Raw genomic sequence first — 18,280 nt, forward strand, 5'->3', positions numbered from 1 at the left:
TATGGACCACAGGAGACAGACACTGTGATGGAGAAGTACGTTTCTTGTCCCTGGGCAGGGCGAGGTGCACGAACAGCCAGGACAGAGGCCCCGGGCGATACAGCCTCTCTTACCTTCCTTACTCTTCCCCTTCCTCCAACTCCGTTTCCTTGTGCACCACCACTCTCGTGACCGACATGTCCGGGTGCTGCTCTCGGGCTTCCCGGATGGCCTGGGCCAGCGCCTACAGGGGTCAGAAAAGAGCGCCGTGAGCAGGGAGATGGGAGGACAGGCTGCTTCGTGGGACGGTGGAACACACGGACACCACTCAACCAGGACTCCATCTCTGGCAAACATGGTTTTATTGCTTTGAGGAAGCAGGGATGTGAAATGGGCTCATATTCATTTTAGAGAAGCCTCTCATTTCCCCCAGTTCCCATTTTCCAGTCTTTTCAAATAATGATGCATGTAAGGGAAATGTGCAGACTCTGAACCTCAGCCTTGTACTTGCTGAGACTTGGAGGAACCTCTAGGGCCCAGAACAATAAAAACAGCAGCAGCAATGGGGACACACAGTCAGCGAAGTGAAGCAAGAGAGACCGCTCTTTAGCAAGTGTAGGTCTCTGTTTTACAGTCAAAAACCACCGAGGGTGCAGAGGTCAACAGGTCATGCTCAAGGCCATCCTGCTGCTAGGCTGTGGGGCAGAAGCAGGACCCCCCCCGCCCTTCGCCTCATGGGCTCTTCCCAGACCAGACAGTCAGGAAGCAAAGCTTCTTTGTATTTTATCAGAAAGTAAACTACGTGTGAGTGCTGTGACAAAGTGGAAAAATCCTATTTTTTCTGACGCAAAAGATATTTCAAGGTATCTTGGGGAGAAAGCAAAACACCACAGAACATCACTCAAAATCTAGGAACAACGTCCAAAATCAAAAAGAAAGTCTTCAAGGAAAGACAGCACCAGATCTCATATAGAAACTACACATTTGAGATCAGCAATGTAATTCTTCCTGTTTCTCTGGAATCATCTGCCTAAGGGGACGACCACATTTCTTACTTGCGGTATGCTTCCTGCCAGCTGAAAGGTTATGGAACAAAACCTGGAGCCTGAGTCCACACACACACAAAGGTATAGCTATAGAAAAAGAAATTGGTTTTATACCCAAAATTTTTACACAGAAGCTTGGAAGACACTTGAGGGGGCTTAAATTTCCACTAGGGAATGAACTCTGGTGACCCACTGGTGTCAGGACAAGAGTGAGCTCAAACAGAGGACCCTCCCAGGAGAGCAGCACAACTGTCTATTGGGTGGCAGGAGCAGGCAGGCTGGAGGGTGGGAGTAGGGTGGGGGGAAGGGAGGAGGTTGGGAGGTGTCAGCACGTATCTGTGGTGGGGACGGGAGACAGAGTACAGCCGAGTCACTCTGGATTTGTGTGTTCAGAGGGAAGTGAGTGATTGGAACCATCAAAACGGACTACTCCACATCGGTTTCTGGAATCCAGTTGGGAAAGCGACAGCTCTGATAGGAGCCAAATGTACCTACAGACAGCTTGTCAGATACTTTTTAACTCACGTTCATTACAAGGATCTGCCTACATTAAACCAGTACAAATGTCAAAGGGGAAATACAAATGATGCCCAAGGGAAGGGAACATATGTGAAACCGGCTTTAATTAGCAGAAAAGTAGGGAAAACCAAAAACAGTTTAATTGTCCTCAAACACATTTGAAATCCGTGTACCATTAATTCTCATCATTCTGTAATATCAGTACACGAAATTAAATACTGTGAAATGTTAATTTATGATGGCACCAGTAAAGACTGTGAAAAAATTATCACATGCTCCTGCCAAATTGAAAAGTTATTTTACTGGAAAGAGACAGACACTCTGGGGAGTTAGTGCAGTGTCTTACATCCCTGGTGCGGAGCAGAGCATCAGGACACACACAGGGTGAACTCCTACAAAGCCAGCGTTTCAAATAGCACGATTCCCTTTTTCCTATCTTGCTCAGAGGAAGGGTTTCTTTCCACTATTAAAATTCTTCTAATATACGGCAAGGAACTGAAAAGGGGGTCAATGATATTCAAGTGATCAGCTTCTGTTTTTGTCAAGGAAGTGATTTTCCTCTAATTTTAAATACTTCCACCGTCTCATTACAGGCTGTAAGGAGACAGGGAGTTCATGAGCTCCCGGTACAAGAATACCAGAAGCCACAAGTAAACAGACTCAAAAAAGTTGATGCATCTTATAATTAAACACGAAGAAGTTATGAAAAGTCAAATACCTCTTCTTTTTTTTTTTTTTAAGATTTTATTTATTTATGTGAGAGAGAGACAGTGAGAGAGAGCATGAGCGAGGAGAAGGTCAGAGAGAGAAGCGGACTCCCCGCGGAGCCGGGAGCCCGATGCAGGACTCGATCCCGGGACTCCAGGATCATGACCTGAGCCGAAGGCAGTCGTCCAACCAACTGAGCCACCCAGGCGTCCCTCAAATACCTCTTCTGTCATGTGGGTATCTGCCCTCGGTCTGAAAATGTGCTAAAGCGCCACATCACACAAACAAGGTCGTGTCCCTGCAGTCACAGGTAGAGCTGCGGGTTTTTCCTTAATCTGAGTCAGGAGTATGTGTTATTTTGGTACTTACATTTCAAACTGTGTTTTCTTTATTTGCTATTCAGAGGCAGTAAGGCCAAAAGACAAGAATGCACATAACACCCAAGAGTAATCCTTGAAAGGAAAACATGGCATCAGAAAGCCAGAGAGTGCACAGGTTCAGTGGAAAGACAAGGTGAAAGAAACAAAGGCTGGGAGAAGACCTTGATTTTCACTTTTCATCATGCCAAAGAATGTGGGTCCCACCTCTCACACCATAAGAATTCAATAAATGCTGGCTGACCTAGAGTCCCAGAGGGAAAAAGAACAGAGTTTGCCCGACTTAGGTCAGAGGAGCTCAAAACTGTCCCAGCAGAGAAGAAATCCTCTATCTGGGGAACAGGAGACTTGGTTTCCACGGGGTCATTCATTTTCCCCATGGCAAACAGACACAGGTCCTAGTCAACTACTAGGAATCTCTACTATAAAGTCCAAATTCAGAGTCAGGGCAACACTTTAACCTCCGATAGCTCTCAAGAAATGAAAAGAATACATCAAGAAAGATGGAAGGAAAATCATGTTTACAGGGGTTTACAGAATGTAGTTTTCCTTACAGGCAGAGAAGAAAATCTATTTCTCTCTGGCAGAGAAGAAAATCTATTTCTCTCTGGTCACATAGACTTGAGGTTTTTTTTTGTTGTTTTTTTTTTTAATGAGTAGTTCTGTTCTCTAAAATTCTCTTTCCTGAGTTCAGTGTTGTGTTTAAAGCTGGGTAACTCTCATCTGTTCTGACTTCCCAGCTGAGATGGTCAATTGAACATTTCCTTTCCTTCAAGTTGTTATAAAAAAAAAAACAACAGCCTGGTTTCCTTTAAAGTAGAGTTCAAATCACTCAAAAAATGACAAAACAAAAAATTCACATCACTTGGGACTGCAGCCTAAAAGGAAAACTACCCTCGGGGCGCCTGGGTGGCTCAGGCGGTTGAGCATCTGCCTTGGGCTAAGGTCCTGACCCAAGGTCCTGGGAGCGAGCCCTGCATTTGAGCCCCTTGCTCGGTGGTGAGCCTGCTTCTCCCTCTCCCTCTTCCTCTCCCCCTCTGCTTGTGAGCACACGGTCCCTCCCTCTCAAATAAATAAAAAAAATCTTAAAAAAAAAATTAAATGAAATGAAAACTACCCTCAAAGTCACCACCAGTCCCACTCATTACCCGGTTGTTAAAGTCACATGTTCTACTCATTAACATTAGAATGGAAGCACAATTCTTTTAAATGTATTTCTGAATCCATGTAAATTCTCTACTTTGTAAGATACCTCAGATTTCCTTCTCCCATTCCTCAATAATAGTAATAATTAGGGGAAAACACCGAAGGGTAAAGAGCCCAATTTTTCTAATGTTACAAAAAAAAAATATATATATATGTATGTGTATATATATATATATACACATACATATATATATATATATATATATATTCCTAAAAGTAGGCATATATATATGTATATATATACATATATATATATATTCCTAAAAGTAGGCATAAGTCAAACTGGAAGTCAATGTCATTAAACTGCTATTCATTTTTTTTTTTTTTAATCCATGACTTGCCTTTAAGTGAGGCCCACGTGAATAACTAATGGTCACCAGGAATCCTCTCAATTATTTGGATTCAAAAGTGCACCCGGAGTCAGTGGGAAATGAACAGCAATCTACATTTTATGCTGGTTTGGTGTTAGGAAGGCTGAAAGGCTGTCTAGGTCAGGAAGTGTCTTTACACCATGCTTAGGAGGTGGATTCTCCCAGGAGGCCCTGGGAGAAGGGATCTGACCCTGGGATATGACATGACGACACACACTCCACTTAGAGACATGGTCACTTTCAGAAGCAGAAATTCAGGTCTTTACCTGGTCATGATCGATGTCTGCATCTCCCGTGATCACGATGCGTTTCTCAATTCTTGTTTCAGATATTCCACCTTTCACAGTCTAAAGGTTATAAAGAAAATGAAAGGACAGAGATAGCAATCATTGAAGTATGTATATACCTAATGAGAGCAAAGAAAAGGGAGCACATCTAGACCTTCTGATTAAGGCAATATGCAGAGTGGAGAAGATGGACATTCCAGAAACTGTTTAAGCTCAGCAGAGATTCCTATTGTTAAAGTTGTAGCATCCGTAAGTCTTCCTCAACTGAAAGCAACTAATTCATCGAGATTCAAGGGAAATTAAGATGAGACAGGTACCACTTAATCCAAGTGGTTCCTTTGAGACATTCCATTACAATTTCCCAGAGTTTCTTTACTCCCAATTGGCTAATTTGTTAAGAGAGGAAAGAAAAAATAATTCTTTGGTTTATGCAGAGTTACAAGGAATTCTAACAATTTAGGTCCCTGGTTTAAGTGTGGGAATTGCTTGATGTCATAGTTTTGACTGCTTGATTCTCATAAAAATCCCCTGGTAATTTTGTTCATTTGGTTTAGTGCAGTAAGATAAAAGAAGACTTGGATTTGGTTTAAGATATAGAAGATACATGAGGGTGATATAAAGATTTTTGTTCAGTGATAGCTTCTGTATGTTACTCTGCTGCCAACAAAGACCGCATGAGCAGCCCTGGGACATGACAGAGGCCAAAGGGATCATATAGCTGTGATGCTTAACTACGAGCAAATACCACACAGTCCTGAGAAAGCACAGCTCTGATAAATTACACAAAGTCCCAGTTGATAGCACTTTACTGCAAGAAACCAGGTTTATTGCAAGCCTAACTGGATAGCCTTTAAAATGAGCACGATACTATTTTGCATTTATGTGGCATTTTTTTTAACTCACAAAGTTTCTGGCTGAAATACAGGGTGAGGAGAGTATAGAGAATACATTTAAAACCATCAGGCGCCCATGGAATGGGAGAGGTAGAAGTAAATCTGAGGACGGCGGCAGGTGTCAGAATCACCTGGAGGGCTCCCACAACCACTCCCAGGGTATCAGGAGATCTGGGGTGGGGCCATGGACTCACTTCTAACAAGTCCCAGGGAAGACTGATGCTGCTCGTCTGGAGACCATACTTTAAGAATCACTGGTCATCTGGTGTTAAAACTTTGGAGAATGAGAGAATGATCTCAAAAATGCCCCCTATCCAATATATGAGCAATAAGGGAAAATTATATTATTTGAACAATTGCTTGAAAATTTTGAATGATGGTCTTCATTCACTTGCCTCAGTTGGGAGGGTTCATTTGTACTTACCAAACTTATGCTTCTACTTCTATGATACTCTCTCTCTCTCTCTCTCTCCTGTAGCTGGCTGACATACAGTTATTCATGACCTATTTTTATACCCTTGTACTTTATAAAAATACATTTGTCAATGGAGTCCAATTTCTTGGATACTTTAAGTCCGGCCACTTCTATTCCACTGGCACAGTCTATTACTTTGAAGCTTGTGTAGGAACAAAGAAATGATTCAGAAAGGATCCTGTTTGCAAGGTCCCACCCTGGATTGCTTTACCTTGGTGATATGTGTTGTTGTCGTTGTCGACACGGACTCAGATGTGATGGTTTGTGCTGTCAGTAATGTCCCCGAGTCACCACCGGCCCCGCCATCAATCTTTGGATAGTTGGAGGAAAAATACAAAGTAATGCTTAATTTCCATTATGTTGTCAGATACAACCCCTCCCCATCGAATATGCATCTTGTGAAATCTTCGAGGTCAGCAGAAGAGGTTATCTGCCTATCCTTTGCACGTTTATAGCGGTGATTTACTGAGCAGGAGGAGGTGATTTACTGGTGTTTAAACAGAGTAAAGGCAAAAGCTCAATGCACGTGGAGAAGCAAACCCCCTAGGAGGGAGGAAAAAAAAAAAGGAAGAATCAAGTAGAAGACGGGACTGAGAGCTATAGGGTCATGAGACAATTTGACCGAAGGCCTTTTGTAGAAGCTAGAAAAAGAAACTAGAGAACCAGACAGAGAAGTTTCCACAGCGACCAGAAAGGCTGAGTTCATTGTTTTTTAAGCACAGGTGGTAAAAACAGATAAACGTTTTCTTATTTACGAAGCCATAGAACCTGACTAGGATAGACTAAACCTGTGTGCTTTGGTAATTTGCTTATCTCTAGTAGATTTTTTTTTAAAAAAACATTGTTCCTGTAATAGTTTGTCATGAGCATATATGGGTACATAGATTTTAATACGCATGCATGCATGTGATCTGTCTCTACATGTATCATCTATAAACCCCATGCATATATCTAAATAGGTTTTGACTTATTTGCTTTGACACTAAAAAAGGTAGAAAGTTCTAGAGTTGACCAGGGGAAATACGACACAGATTAATAGCCTAAGAGTATATGTGAAGATCACCAAACATACTTGTCTCCCATTTCCCGCCATTAACACAAGGAAATAACCAGAAAGCCCGGAGCCTTGTGGACTAAGTTATGGGGAAATTTCTCTAAATTTGAGTCATGCACCTGTATTTTACTGGGGCACTTACTGTAATATAGACACATGAGCACATGCTCTCCCACAACACCCATTCATCAGAAAGCTGTTTAGGTGGATCTCGGCACATACATAGATAATGTGTCTAAAATAATTTTGAGAAGTATTTAAACATACCCACATTAAACCTCTTAAAAAAGATTTTGAGAGAGGTCAGTAATCTGCCACCCTCCACCACGGTACAATTCTACTATAGAATACTAAATTTCTCAGTTTAGAAAATAGTTGTATAAATTTCTAAACAGTTTCATTTTGAAATAACGCTTTCCCCTTTTTATTACCCTTAAGGTTAGATATCTTAATACTTATTTCAAATCTTTACAGAATCAATGTTAAATAATGTCTAAATCAATGTCTAAAATTAAACACACAAATCTGATAATTATTTTGACACACAGTATCATATTTACATAAGATCGACAACATGTCTCCAGAAAATAATCCAACGTGAAGAAGAAGCACAGATGTGTGTGTGTGTGTACACTTGGCAAGTAGGAGTGAGTTGACTGGATCTATCTGCACGGAGTTGGGGGTGGGGGGGAGACTAAATCTTATTAATCTGCAAATTACATCAGATCCAATAAACTTCGTAAGATGATCTGATTCCCAAGTGTGTATCAACATACACGGAACGACTTATAACATGGACGAGATTGCTACTGTCTGTCCTAAATGATCCTGTGTAGGGAATCCTGTATAAATAACCCTGTAGAATTGCTGGGCCACCAACTTGACTGCAGCTCTCTGTTGTAATCTAAGAAGCAATATAGCAGGATCAAGTGCAATGAGGACACCAAGATACGGAAAGCTACATCAAGGTCAGAAACACGTTAACTCGAAGACAAATAAACAGACACAAAGTAAAAAAAAGAACTCAAGTAGTCCAAATCTAGAGTTTTTGTACCTGTGGAGACTCATATGTGATGGTTTTGGTCTCAGTTTGGACAATAGGGACTTCCTTGGTGGAGATTTCTGTCCTTTGTGAGGCATCAGAAATTGTTACCATCTCTGTTTTTACCACTGGTGGCTGAGGTGGAAAGGAAGGGAAAAATAAATTCTAGAGATCATGAAGTAAAAGTGTTTAATGGAGCCTTCAAAAATAATTGTAAAAAATATATCCAAACACACACTCATGCAAAAGAGTAAAGATAAATAAAAGACACAAAAGAAAAACATTCTCCTTCAAATATCATGTGTGTGCGTGTGCGTGTGTGTGTGTATGAAGACACAGCTAACATAATGGTCCCCTAAATTATGGTATACTTCAAATTACCATGTTCCCAATTATATGTCAAATGTGGGGCGCACAGTGACATAAAAGATTTAGCTTTGGGGCTAGTTATAACAAAATGGAAAAGAAAACAAAATGGAATGAACTATGTGAAGTGACCGGTCTCAATTATTGCCGCAGTTTGGTTTGCCACGTGGTTTGTGTGAAGGCTCATTGTCTTCAACTGGTACATCAGCTAGGAAGACCAAGCTTTCCCCCAAAAAGATTCTTCTACCCTACCAACAAAGAGATTGTACTTTAAGAATATCTTCAAGTATGATTTTTTTCAGTTACACTTGTCTAAAATTTGCAGGGCTTCTTCTGTGTTCCATAAGTTAAAATATTACATCCAGAGTTATTCCACCAACACTGCATGAAGGCTTTGAACAATGCAAACATTAGAGAGCAGGGTCACGGTCTGTTGGCATTGTAGTCTGCTGAGTGTGTAGGTTTAATACAACACCAGACCATACTACTACCAAAATACTACAGAACTTTGAGAGAAAATTCCCAAATGTAATTATTTAAAGAGGAAAAACCGTATGTAAAAAGCAGAAAATAATAGTTCAGAGCATTCAAAGACTCTTGAAATATCTTCTCTGAAGTGAAATAGGAAGTTTAAAATAATTTCAAGCAAAAGTCACTTCAAGGTTTTCCAGCCCATCAAAGAGAGCAACTATTAGGATAATGCTTATATTGTGGGCATTTACTTTTAGAATCAGGAAAGTCTCACTGAGGTAAACCCTCTCACAGCGTAACTCTGACTCCCAGTTCAGAGATACCCGCACCTCATGGCTGAGACTTAATTTACCAGGAGTGTGGAGAGTTCTCTTTCTTAGGGAGAAAAAGTTAAAAGACTCCCATCCAATATAGATAATCCAGGAAACAGATGATCAACTTGCAAATCATCTAGAACTGTTGGAGGACAGAATGAGAAAAGTATCCTCCTATCAAACAGGCTAGCCTCTGGCTGCTCACAAGCAAAGAAAATGCCCTTAACCAATCCATATGCTCTCTGTAATCTAAAAACAGCAATCACAGTGGTATTCGAGAAATAGGTTCTCATCACGGCCGGATGCTGGACTCCAAGCACCACGGTAACTAGAACCAGCTGCCATTTCTGAACATCTAAAGCTGGAGGGAGAATCGGCCAAAAAGTCAAACCCAATCTGAAAAGAGAGAGCCACACGCACACACTCACACTGACCATTTGCCAACAATACAGATACAATTTTCTCATTAAACCAACGAAAAAGGCATTTAGCACAAGGAAGCAGTGCAACTAAAGACAACAGTTGAAAACATCCAAAACATGCAAAGAAAAATTGAAGTGTGAAACGAGAAGGGAAAAAATGGTGTGGCTGCTGAAGGTCAGTTTACTCTGTCAGACGGATCCAGGTGCAGGAAAGAAGCCAGAAACCGTGAACGGAGCTGGCAGAAAATCTACAGAGCAGTGCTTTTTCCCCTTCCTCCCAGGAGAGAGAAAGACCAGAATCTCGTAGAAAAAGCTGGAGGAGGATCGGGAGGACAGGAGAAGGAAGGCAGGTGTTCTCCACCTGAGAAACAGCTCTAGAGTTTAGCTCCCGCTCGAGTCTCCCATTTACCTCTGAACAACAAATAATTTGTGGCAAAACATCAATGTCAACATGAGACACCTCTCCGTTAACTTTATGTTGCTCGTCCTCTGTTTCTTCGCGCATGTCTTGCTTAAGGGCGCCTTCATTTACACTCTTCTCTGCAGATATCTTTGGGGCAACTACATTTTCCTGGGTCACTGTTTCTACTGTGCTTACACTGGCACCTGCTTGTCTGACTGGGCTGGCTTCTGGTACCGCTTCCTCCCTCTCTACTACCTTGGCTGCTCGGCCGGCTTCTTCCTCCACCTCTTCTTCCTCCTCCTCCTCCTCTTGTTCTTCCCTTATGGTGCCCTCGGTCACACGGTGGTGGGGCCGGTACTCGCCCACGTCTTCGTCCTCGCTCTCACTGCTGCTGCTGCTCTCAGAAGACAGGGAGGTGGAGTCTTTCTGGGTCAGGGGCTCCACCTTACGCATCTCCCCAGGACCACTCCCAGGTGATAGCTCTTTACCGTTCATTTCTTCCGTGATTACTCTTTCGTCTTTCCCAACCTCTGCCTGCTTCTTCTCCTCCACTACATTCAGAGTCTCATGTGAACTCTGCACAAAAAAAAAAATGGATGAGGGAAAACAAAAATAGATGAATAAATTAAAAAAAAAAAACAAGAACAAAAATAAAAAACAACGGAAACCAAAGTTAACCAATGAAGGTGGTTCATGTCATGGAGAAAAACAAAGATGATTGTGATGGCTGACTGAAAGGGAAGCGGGGAGAATGTGAGGGGATCAGAAACGTTAGGTGATGGTGTGAACATGGAAAAGGGGAGAACCTCAACAGCATCACAGGCTCCACTGCAAGGCCCTTCTGACTCGGGAGCGCGTTTCTGCAGAACAAAAAGCAACCGAGGACACAAATCAATAAAGTTTTACACCTCAACACCCACCAGAACAGACATCTGACACTGCAAAGACAGAACAACAAGAATCGACATCTACAAAAATCTTTGCTCAAGGTCACATGAGGACAATCCAGACAAAAATGCAGAGAGCTTACGAAAGGAAACAAAAACACAGAATAGCCAATGTCCTCCCAAAGACACAGAATGCTTTTATTGTGATTATACCTAGCCGCTCTCCTTACTTAGTTGAAAGGGTAGGAAAAAATTGAATTATACCAAAGCTTACTGATTAAAGTTGAAATTGCAAAATTTAAAAACCTATTCAATAAACGGTTTTGATTTTAATCAGACTATAAAATCTGGCCTGAAGCCCTGATTTCTAAATGAATATAGCATTAATGAGACAGCACCTTAATTTTCTGCCAGCTCATTTAAAAAACAGCTGTAAATGGCAAAATTATACTTGGTCTCGTATAGCTACTAACACAAAAATGTTGTTTCAGAAATGGTTATTAACATCCCAGGCTACATTATAGATTGGCAAAAGGGATATTTTAACATTAGGGTGGATGTCAATAATGGCTCCAAGTGCCTTCTTCTACAATTTAGCTCCTCCAACTAGCATCTTTGGAAACTGAAATCAAGTTTATTAATCCAAGATGTTTATTTCTGCCTCCCTCCTCCCCGTAGACATCTACTTCTTGGGTGTAAATTTACTCTAAGTAGTACCATACCTAAATGTTTAATAAATTCCTGTTGATCAAACACATTAGTAATATAAGTTATTATGCTTTGCTATTGATAATCAGTGTAGAAACCTTCTTGCAAAGGAGTTTTTAAAGTTTATCATTTTCTTTAAACTTATTTTGAAAGGAGAGGAGGGACTATACACTATAGACTATAAGCCTGACCAACTTTTTAACATTCGGGTGACATTAGAGCCTGTGATCTCCCCAGAAAATAACTCCTAGTGCAAGTAGCCCTACTTCTTCAGGAAGGTATCTCCATGTCGAATGGAGTGGGGCAATGCTCTTCTGAACCCTGTGGGCAGAAATGAAGCCTGCGACAGAGCTGCTGAGACTGCACAGACTGGAGCTGGGTTCTGGATCAGACAGCAGCGTCCCATTTATTGGCATGAGTGCCGTGGGCAACCGTGAGCAAAAGGCCCTCAAAGATCATAATTCTGACAGCGCCCGTCAACATGTACTCACTCTCTCTGATCTGTGCTGTCGTTCTTAGGTGCATGGTAAGGCCATGTTCTCACGGCTCAAATTAGTGCCACGTAACGAGAGAGATCCTTCCAGTTTTTACTGAAAACCCAGAGGTTTCCGATATTACACTGGAAAACTCTTGAGACTATTTTGGTGAGTAACTTTTAACTATAAACTTCTTTATAAATAAAGATATCCAGTGGTCAGAACATTTCTAAATCAGATATCCCATCATTATTATTCCAGGTCAGTAAATTATTATTACGTTACCCCAAATGGCCAGACGGGCTCTGCCCAAGTTCAGGGAATCCCTAAGGGTCATTCCAAGGAATGAAAATAATATTTCATTGGGCATGGCAGGCACTTCGTATTTTTACACGAGCAGAATTTTAAAAATAAGCAGCCATCAAGAGATGCCCGAAAGAAGTTTAGGTTTTAAAAACTTTTCTGCCAAACATAGTTTGTTTCCCTTAGAGAGAGGCCTTCTTTTCCCACAACAACTCAAGACTCTGGGCCTTACTGCTTTAGATGATTCTCTGAATTTAGGCAGATTTTGTGGGTGGGAAGGGGACCAAAAGCAGCAGGAGAAACATCCAATCTCTAGTTGTCCCTCATGGCCAAATTCAGTCATTGTTTCTTGAATGTTTCTCCCAGAAGAGTTAATTTTAACCAATGAAAGCACTGGAAAGAGGGGTTCCTAAATATTAAAAAAAAAAAAATCATATGTGGCTTTTGAAAACGGGAAACAAAATAAAATGCACCTCAGGCAACTGTGAGAAGGGCGAGGAAGAAAGCTTTTCGGGTGCATTACAGTTCACAACAGTGCCCTCTGCTGTCCAAGTGGTGGCTGAGGTGAAGGTGGCTCTCAAGCTATCAGAAAAGCCCTTTCCACTAAACAAAATGGACGTTATCTCCTCTTCTAGGCTCTAAAGAAGTCAGAAAAGGAAGAGCAAAGAATTAACAATGAGTCAGAACAGACAGCAGTGACCTATTGAAAGAAAGGAAAGGTTACACAAGAAAGAATCACAGAACAGTGTAAACTGAGAGAAAGGCAAGGAGTTTGAAAGATTCTATCAGGCATCTGTGGTGTTTCGCCTAAACCCGTTTTCCACTCTGCCTGAGAATCTGATAGCTCACTCTAACCTCCTCTGGGAGCCAGCTAAAGAAATGCCTTAGTTTATCACTGAAGCTTTATTTACAAACTGAGCACAACCGATCCTCCCACACATCAAACACTATTTCATATATTCCTGAAGGAGCTACTCAGTGTCAGCTTCTTTCTGCACAGATTGGTCTCCTCAGGGGCCCCTACTCATGCCAATTCCTGTGTCAGAGCTCAAGGGACCCCCACCCTCCTGCCTCCAATGCCCTTCCCGAGGCGCCCTGGGCCTTGCCAATGCTGTCACCTTTCTGAGGTCCACTTAATAGTCCATATTTTGTATACGGGCCTCCCTATCTACTCCAGCTCCTCTAGCCTCCTCCCTTCTCCACACCACTTGAACAGTCTGTGCAACGAGTACTCTGACAGCAATCCACAGACATTCCCTCAGAGCTGCTAATGTGCCATGTAATGAAGAAACAGCGCTTTTCTTTGTTCAATAAGAAACAGTTAAAGAAAAAATTCTCAGTAGGAAGACAAACTCAGAGGTGAAAAACTCAAGTGAGCAATGTGAAAATCATTTGTCCCTGAAAAATTGTGATGGCAAAGTTCATGTTGCCATTTCTGGCCCTTGAAATGACAATCTCTAACCCGCCTGAGAGCATGACAGGAAAGCCAGGGACTGTCCCAGGTACCTGTAATGCCAACAGGAAAGCGTTGCCATAAAGCAAATGTCAAAATTGTGTAAGAATACTTCCTAAAACACCCTAGTGTTCGGAGAGCTCAAGGATGAATGAATAAATGAATGGCATTTTCTGAGATGCCCATTGAAATGGGCACTGAGGGGGGTGAGGAGTAGGGATGATGAGATGGGTGAGGTGCAGAAGCACTTGCAATATTCAGAAGAGAAAAAAGAAATCTGGGTTAATTCAGCTTAATTATGATCTCCATAATTACACAATCCCTTTGGGTTGGGTGGATGGAAACAGTGTCCTTCCCGGTAAGAGAGCACTGGGGAGTTCAAGTGCCACATATTTAATTATTCAATAAAACATCTTCAAAAGTACCTTACAACCACAGTCCTATAATCTCTACTAGACTCATGAGAATACAAATGTGTCATCATTCTTACAGAAGAGGCTATACAATATTTATTAAATATAAATGTATTACATTAAATGATTTGGTTTCCAAATTTCTCTCAAAATCATATTCACACTGAAGCCATTCTCAAAGTTCGGTGTATTTAAAACAAAAGCTACTACTGTCCTGGGAGCCTGGTTCACTCAGTTGGAGAACCATGGGACTCTTGATTTCGGGGTTGTGAGTTTGAGCCCCTCATTTGGTGCAGAGATTACTTTAAAAAAAAAAAAGGAAGGAAGAAAGAAAAGGAATAAGGGGAAGAAGAAAAGAAAAAGAAAGAATGTTTTAATTTTAATCTATAAAACCCATATTATAGAAATTTGGACACTTTTGTCAAATGAAACTCTCATGCATTTACATTAATTAAGGATTACAATTTAAAGATAGTCAAGAAACCCTACAAAATCAGTAGCAAAATGAAGATGAGGCAAAGATAAATTTTAAAGATATTCTGTTAAAACCCAAACACTCCAGTAGACTTAACTGCTCACACACTTTCAACTAATAGTAGTGAAATTTTATTGGTGGGGAGGCAGGGGTTACGACATAAGTGTCCCATAAATGTTGGGTGAATGGGTGAAAGGACGTGTGACTGCAGTTACAGCAATCCGCGTACATGCCAAGTTAAGAATATATTTTCCTGCAGATACTGGAGAGGAAAAAAACGAGAAAAAAGCAGCCATTTCAAGAAGTATAGATAGACCATTTAGGAGAATAACAGGAGGTCAATCTCAGATTTAAATTTCACATAACAGGATCTTAATGTAACTTCTATGACAATGAGTAAATGAATGATTTCTATTGTATATGGTTTCTATTGGATGATCCCAAACCATGACAGCCTGGAAAATGAGAATTTTCAACATCTTCCCCAAAATTCCAAGGTCTCTTATTTCAAAAAGTACAAAGACATTGACCAAATGTTGCCATATGACATACTTCTGGAGGATAAATTTTCAAAACTATGTAATATTTCAAAACTTATGATATTAAGGTCATTTTATACACAGTCTGACAGGCTTTGGATTTCAGGCTAACCTTTAAAGTATATAAATATGCCACTTGGTTTAGCTTTATGACATTATCTTTCTCGTTTGCAGTGCTCTGGAAATACCCCATCTCAGCTACACCTCCAATTCCTCCAGGGCAAGGCTTCGTCTTCCAGTTATCCTGCCTCCTCCCCCACCCCACTGTATATTCTGATGAATGCGACTGTCTACTGATTAACACCACCAGACTTCCTGGCAGGGATATACCTTTTCCTTATCACTGATTTCTGCTCTCATTCACATCCCTCTAGGACCCCTTCCTCATCCAGCACCAGAGGGATTGCTGTCCAACAGGTGGGACTAGGTCATTACCCAGCTTAAAACTCTCCAACGGCTTCCCTTCACTGCCACGATAGAATTCCAAGCTGTTAGTCTGGTTTGGAAAATCCAGAGTGGACCTCTGACCTCTCTGACTTTTCTAACACCCTTGTCACTTGGACTTTCAGTTCCTTGAACTAGTTCTTGTCTTGGGGCTGTTGCATTTCCTTTTCTTTATACATGGAAGAATCTTCACATGTCTCTCTCTTCCTCTTCATATTAAGGTCTCAACGTCAATGCCATCTGTTTCCTGAGCACAACGGGAAAGCCACCTTCCCCATCCCCCTCTAACAGGACACTGTATTTCATCTTCCTGACGCTTATTCCTTAGTACCCCACATTTTCTATTTACTAATGACCAAGTCTGCTATCTCCCCCACTACGCTCTAAGCACTCTCCTCCCAGCCAATGACAGGCCAGTCAGCTGGCTAAGCAAAATCAGCAGAAGCAGAAGAATAGGGATGGAAGAGCAATGGAAAGCTAACTTCCCTGGTAATATCAGAGATATTTCATATATGCAGGGAGCACAGAGATCTGAGGGGCTGCTGTGACACACACCAAAATCCTTTCTCCTGCTAAAAATCTTTAAAACAAAAATCTGTAAGGTTTCCAAATGTAATTAGAAAAATAGTTACCCACATCACACAGCATTTGGGATTTTTCATACCATCACAGTCTGCACACGAGCATTGTACTAATGGTGCATTTTCACATGAGATCATGGTTTCCCGACTGTCAGCCACATACGTCAAAACTCGGGGTCACTTATCACCTACATTGGTTGATAGGTCTGCATTTCAAATTGTGGATTTTCAAACCCAGTCCTCCTGCAATATGGTGTTTCTCACTAATGATCCTACATTTCTACAGAAGAAATTTAATTTTTAAATGCTCAAAAAATTATTTCAACAAAATTTTGGGTGACTACAGAAGAAAAAAAAGGAGTATCTTATGGCTGTGGACATTAGAAATAAAAGGAAAAGGGAGAAAAGCAAAGGAGATCCAAGGATGCAAGGTGAACACCTTGTCTGCCTCCTGGACTTTTTCTTCAACTGTCCGTGTGGGTGCCATCTGATGCTTCTCCTTCACGGATAAAATATCCTTGAAAAGATGGTCTCCTTTTCTCTATTGTTTCAAACAATAGACATAATCAACAAATAAGACAAGTACATTACATCTATAGCAACACAAACATAAAACAACTGTGTGGGTCAGCAAAACGAACCGGATAAAGCAGGACATAAAGGGAGGACAAGATCTTAACACGTTATGAGACATGCTTTCTCTAGAAAACACAGCCCTCTAGAGCTGACTGCTGTCCCGGGTGCATTAATATCTTCAGAAAATCTGAAAATAAGAACGTAAGCTGTATACAACTTCATAAGACCCTGGTGTTTTTGATCTTAATGTTGCCATCCATTGTTTTCTTGGTTCAGAGATTATTTTTGCTTCTGTTCTTGAAGAGCTATTTCCCTTTCACTGTCACAAACTTACAAATTTAAAGCAACCAACAACTTTGCCTTTTTCAGAAAAAGTGCATAATAGCATGAGACTAACTCAAGTGCGCATACATTTGGTAACATTCAAGCCAGGCGAGAGAGATGATGTGCTTTGGGGGATGAGAGGGCTGGAAGGAAAAGGGGAAAGAGGAGATGGTCAGGTGACACCTTCATACGCTTTTTAAAACAGCATATTTAATAGGATATGATCGTTGTCTCCTCAAGTACGATAAACGAGCTCATGAAAGTTCTTGCTTGATAACAGATTTCGGAGCATCAGAAAAGAAGACATGCAGATGAGAATAAATGGAGAAATAGATTGAGAATATCTCCAAAAGGAAATGAGAATATCTCCAAAAGGAAACACTTACATTGGTGGTGGGAAGAAATAAGCCTTGGAAAGAAGAATGAGTTTGGAGAGATGTTATGGTTGCAAATTGTTTTAAAACAGTAGTAGCCTACATTTCATTACTATAAGGTTTCAGTATTAAACTGCATAACATTCTGCAAATTTTCAGCTGGGCTCATTAGTTTTCCAAGCTAAGTTTAATTCTTTATCCTCACAGCGATTACCTTAAACCATTCTAAATATGATCTGTATTCCTATATCCCTTGAATAATTATTTAATTATCAAGTGAATTCTATTATCTCAGTAGTCCATAACTTCAAGCCTTATAATATACAACACGACACCAGTTTCTAAGCCACCATATAGAGCATTTCATCGCTACTCATTTACTTGAGTGAAATAGTGAAATTTTTCTGCAATTTTTGATAATATTTGGAAACCCACACAATTTACTAAGAACTATGTCAATAAGTATTACATTGTTAATATTTAGTATTTAAAAAATTGTTAGCAATTACATTAAAAAGTAGGGAACATTGTCTAACACTCTGAGAATGAACATCACATATTTGCGACCTGAGTTTTATCAAAGAGCTGGAGTGAGACATACAGCCAACAAACAGCTATTGACATACCCCTTGTGTCTGTAGGGACAGAGGTGTGATACGTCGTTTTTCCCATTCATTAGGGCGCGGCTCAGGTGTGGATTCCATAAAATTGCGCTTGAGTTCACTAATGCTAGCCTGATGTCTCAGTATGTCCTCCTGGGCCTTATCGAGGTCCTAGCAATATGTAACGTAATA

At 40.9% G+C, this 18,280-nt stretch overlaps 1 protein-coding gene across 17 annotated transcripts in view; it reads right to left on the reverse strand.

Annotated features, from left to right (window-relative positions):
• Positions 1 to 18,280, reverse strand: part of EPB41L2 (erythrocyte membrane protein band 4.1 like 2) — a 221,906-nt gene that overhangs the window by 19,384 nt on the left and 184,242 nt on the right. For 8 of the 17 annotated variants that reach the window (XM_047732182.1, XM_047732186.1, XM_047732185.1 and 5 more), the window contains 8 exons: positions 18,113 to 18,259; positions 16,652 to 16,753; positions 10,740 to 10,793; positions 9,940 to 10,509; positions 7,970 to 8,092; positions 6,073 to 6,171; positions 4,473 to 4,553; positions 114 to 223 (listed from right to left, as the gene is read on the reverse strand). In XM_047732182.1, the coding sequence (XP_047588138.1) occupies positions 119 to 223; positions 4,473 to 4,553; positions 6,073 to 6,171; positions 7,970 to 8,092; positions 9,940 to 10,509; positions 10,740 to 10,793; positions 16,652 to 16,753; positions 18,113 to 18,259 (1,281 nt within the window). In that variant the 3' untranslated portion in view covers positions 114 to 118. Of the gene's footprint in view, positions 1 to 113; positions 224 to 4,472; positions 4,554 to 6,072; positions 6,172 to 7,969; positions 8,093 to 9,939; positions 10,510 to 10,739; positions 10,794 to 12,780; positions 12,946 to 16,651; positions 16,754 to 18,112; positions 18,260 to 18,280 lie in introns of all 17 variants that reach the window. The other 9 variants (XM_047732198.1, XM_047732192.1, XM_047732190.1 and 6 more) reach the window with 9 other exon arrangements.

Source organism: Lutra lutra, chromosome 6, assembly GCF_902655055.1.
Source record: "Lutra lutra chromosome 6, mLutLut1.2, whole genome shotgun sequence".
NCBI lineage: Eukaryota > Metazoa > Chordata > Mammalia > Carnivora > Mustelidae > Lutra > Lutra lutra.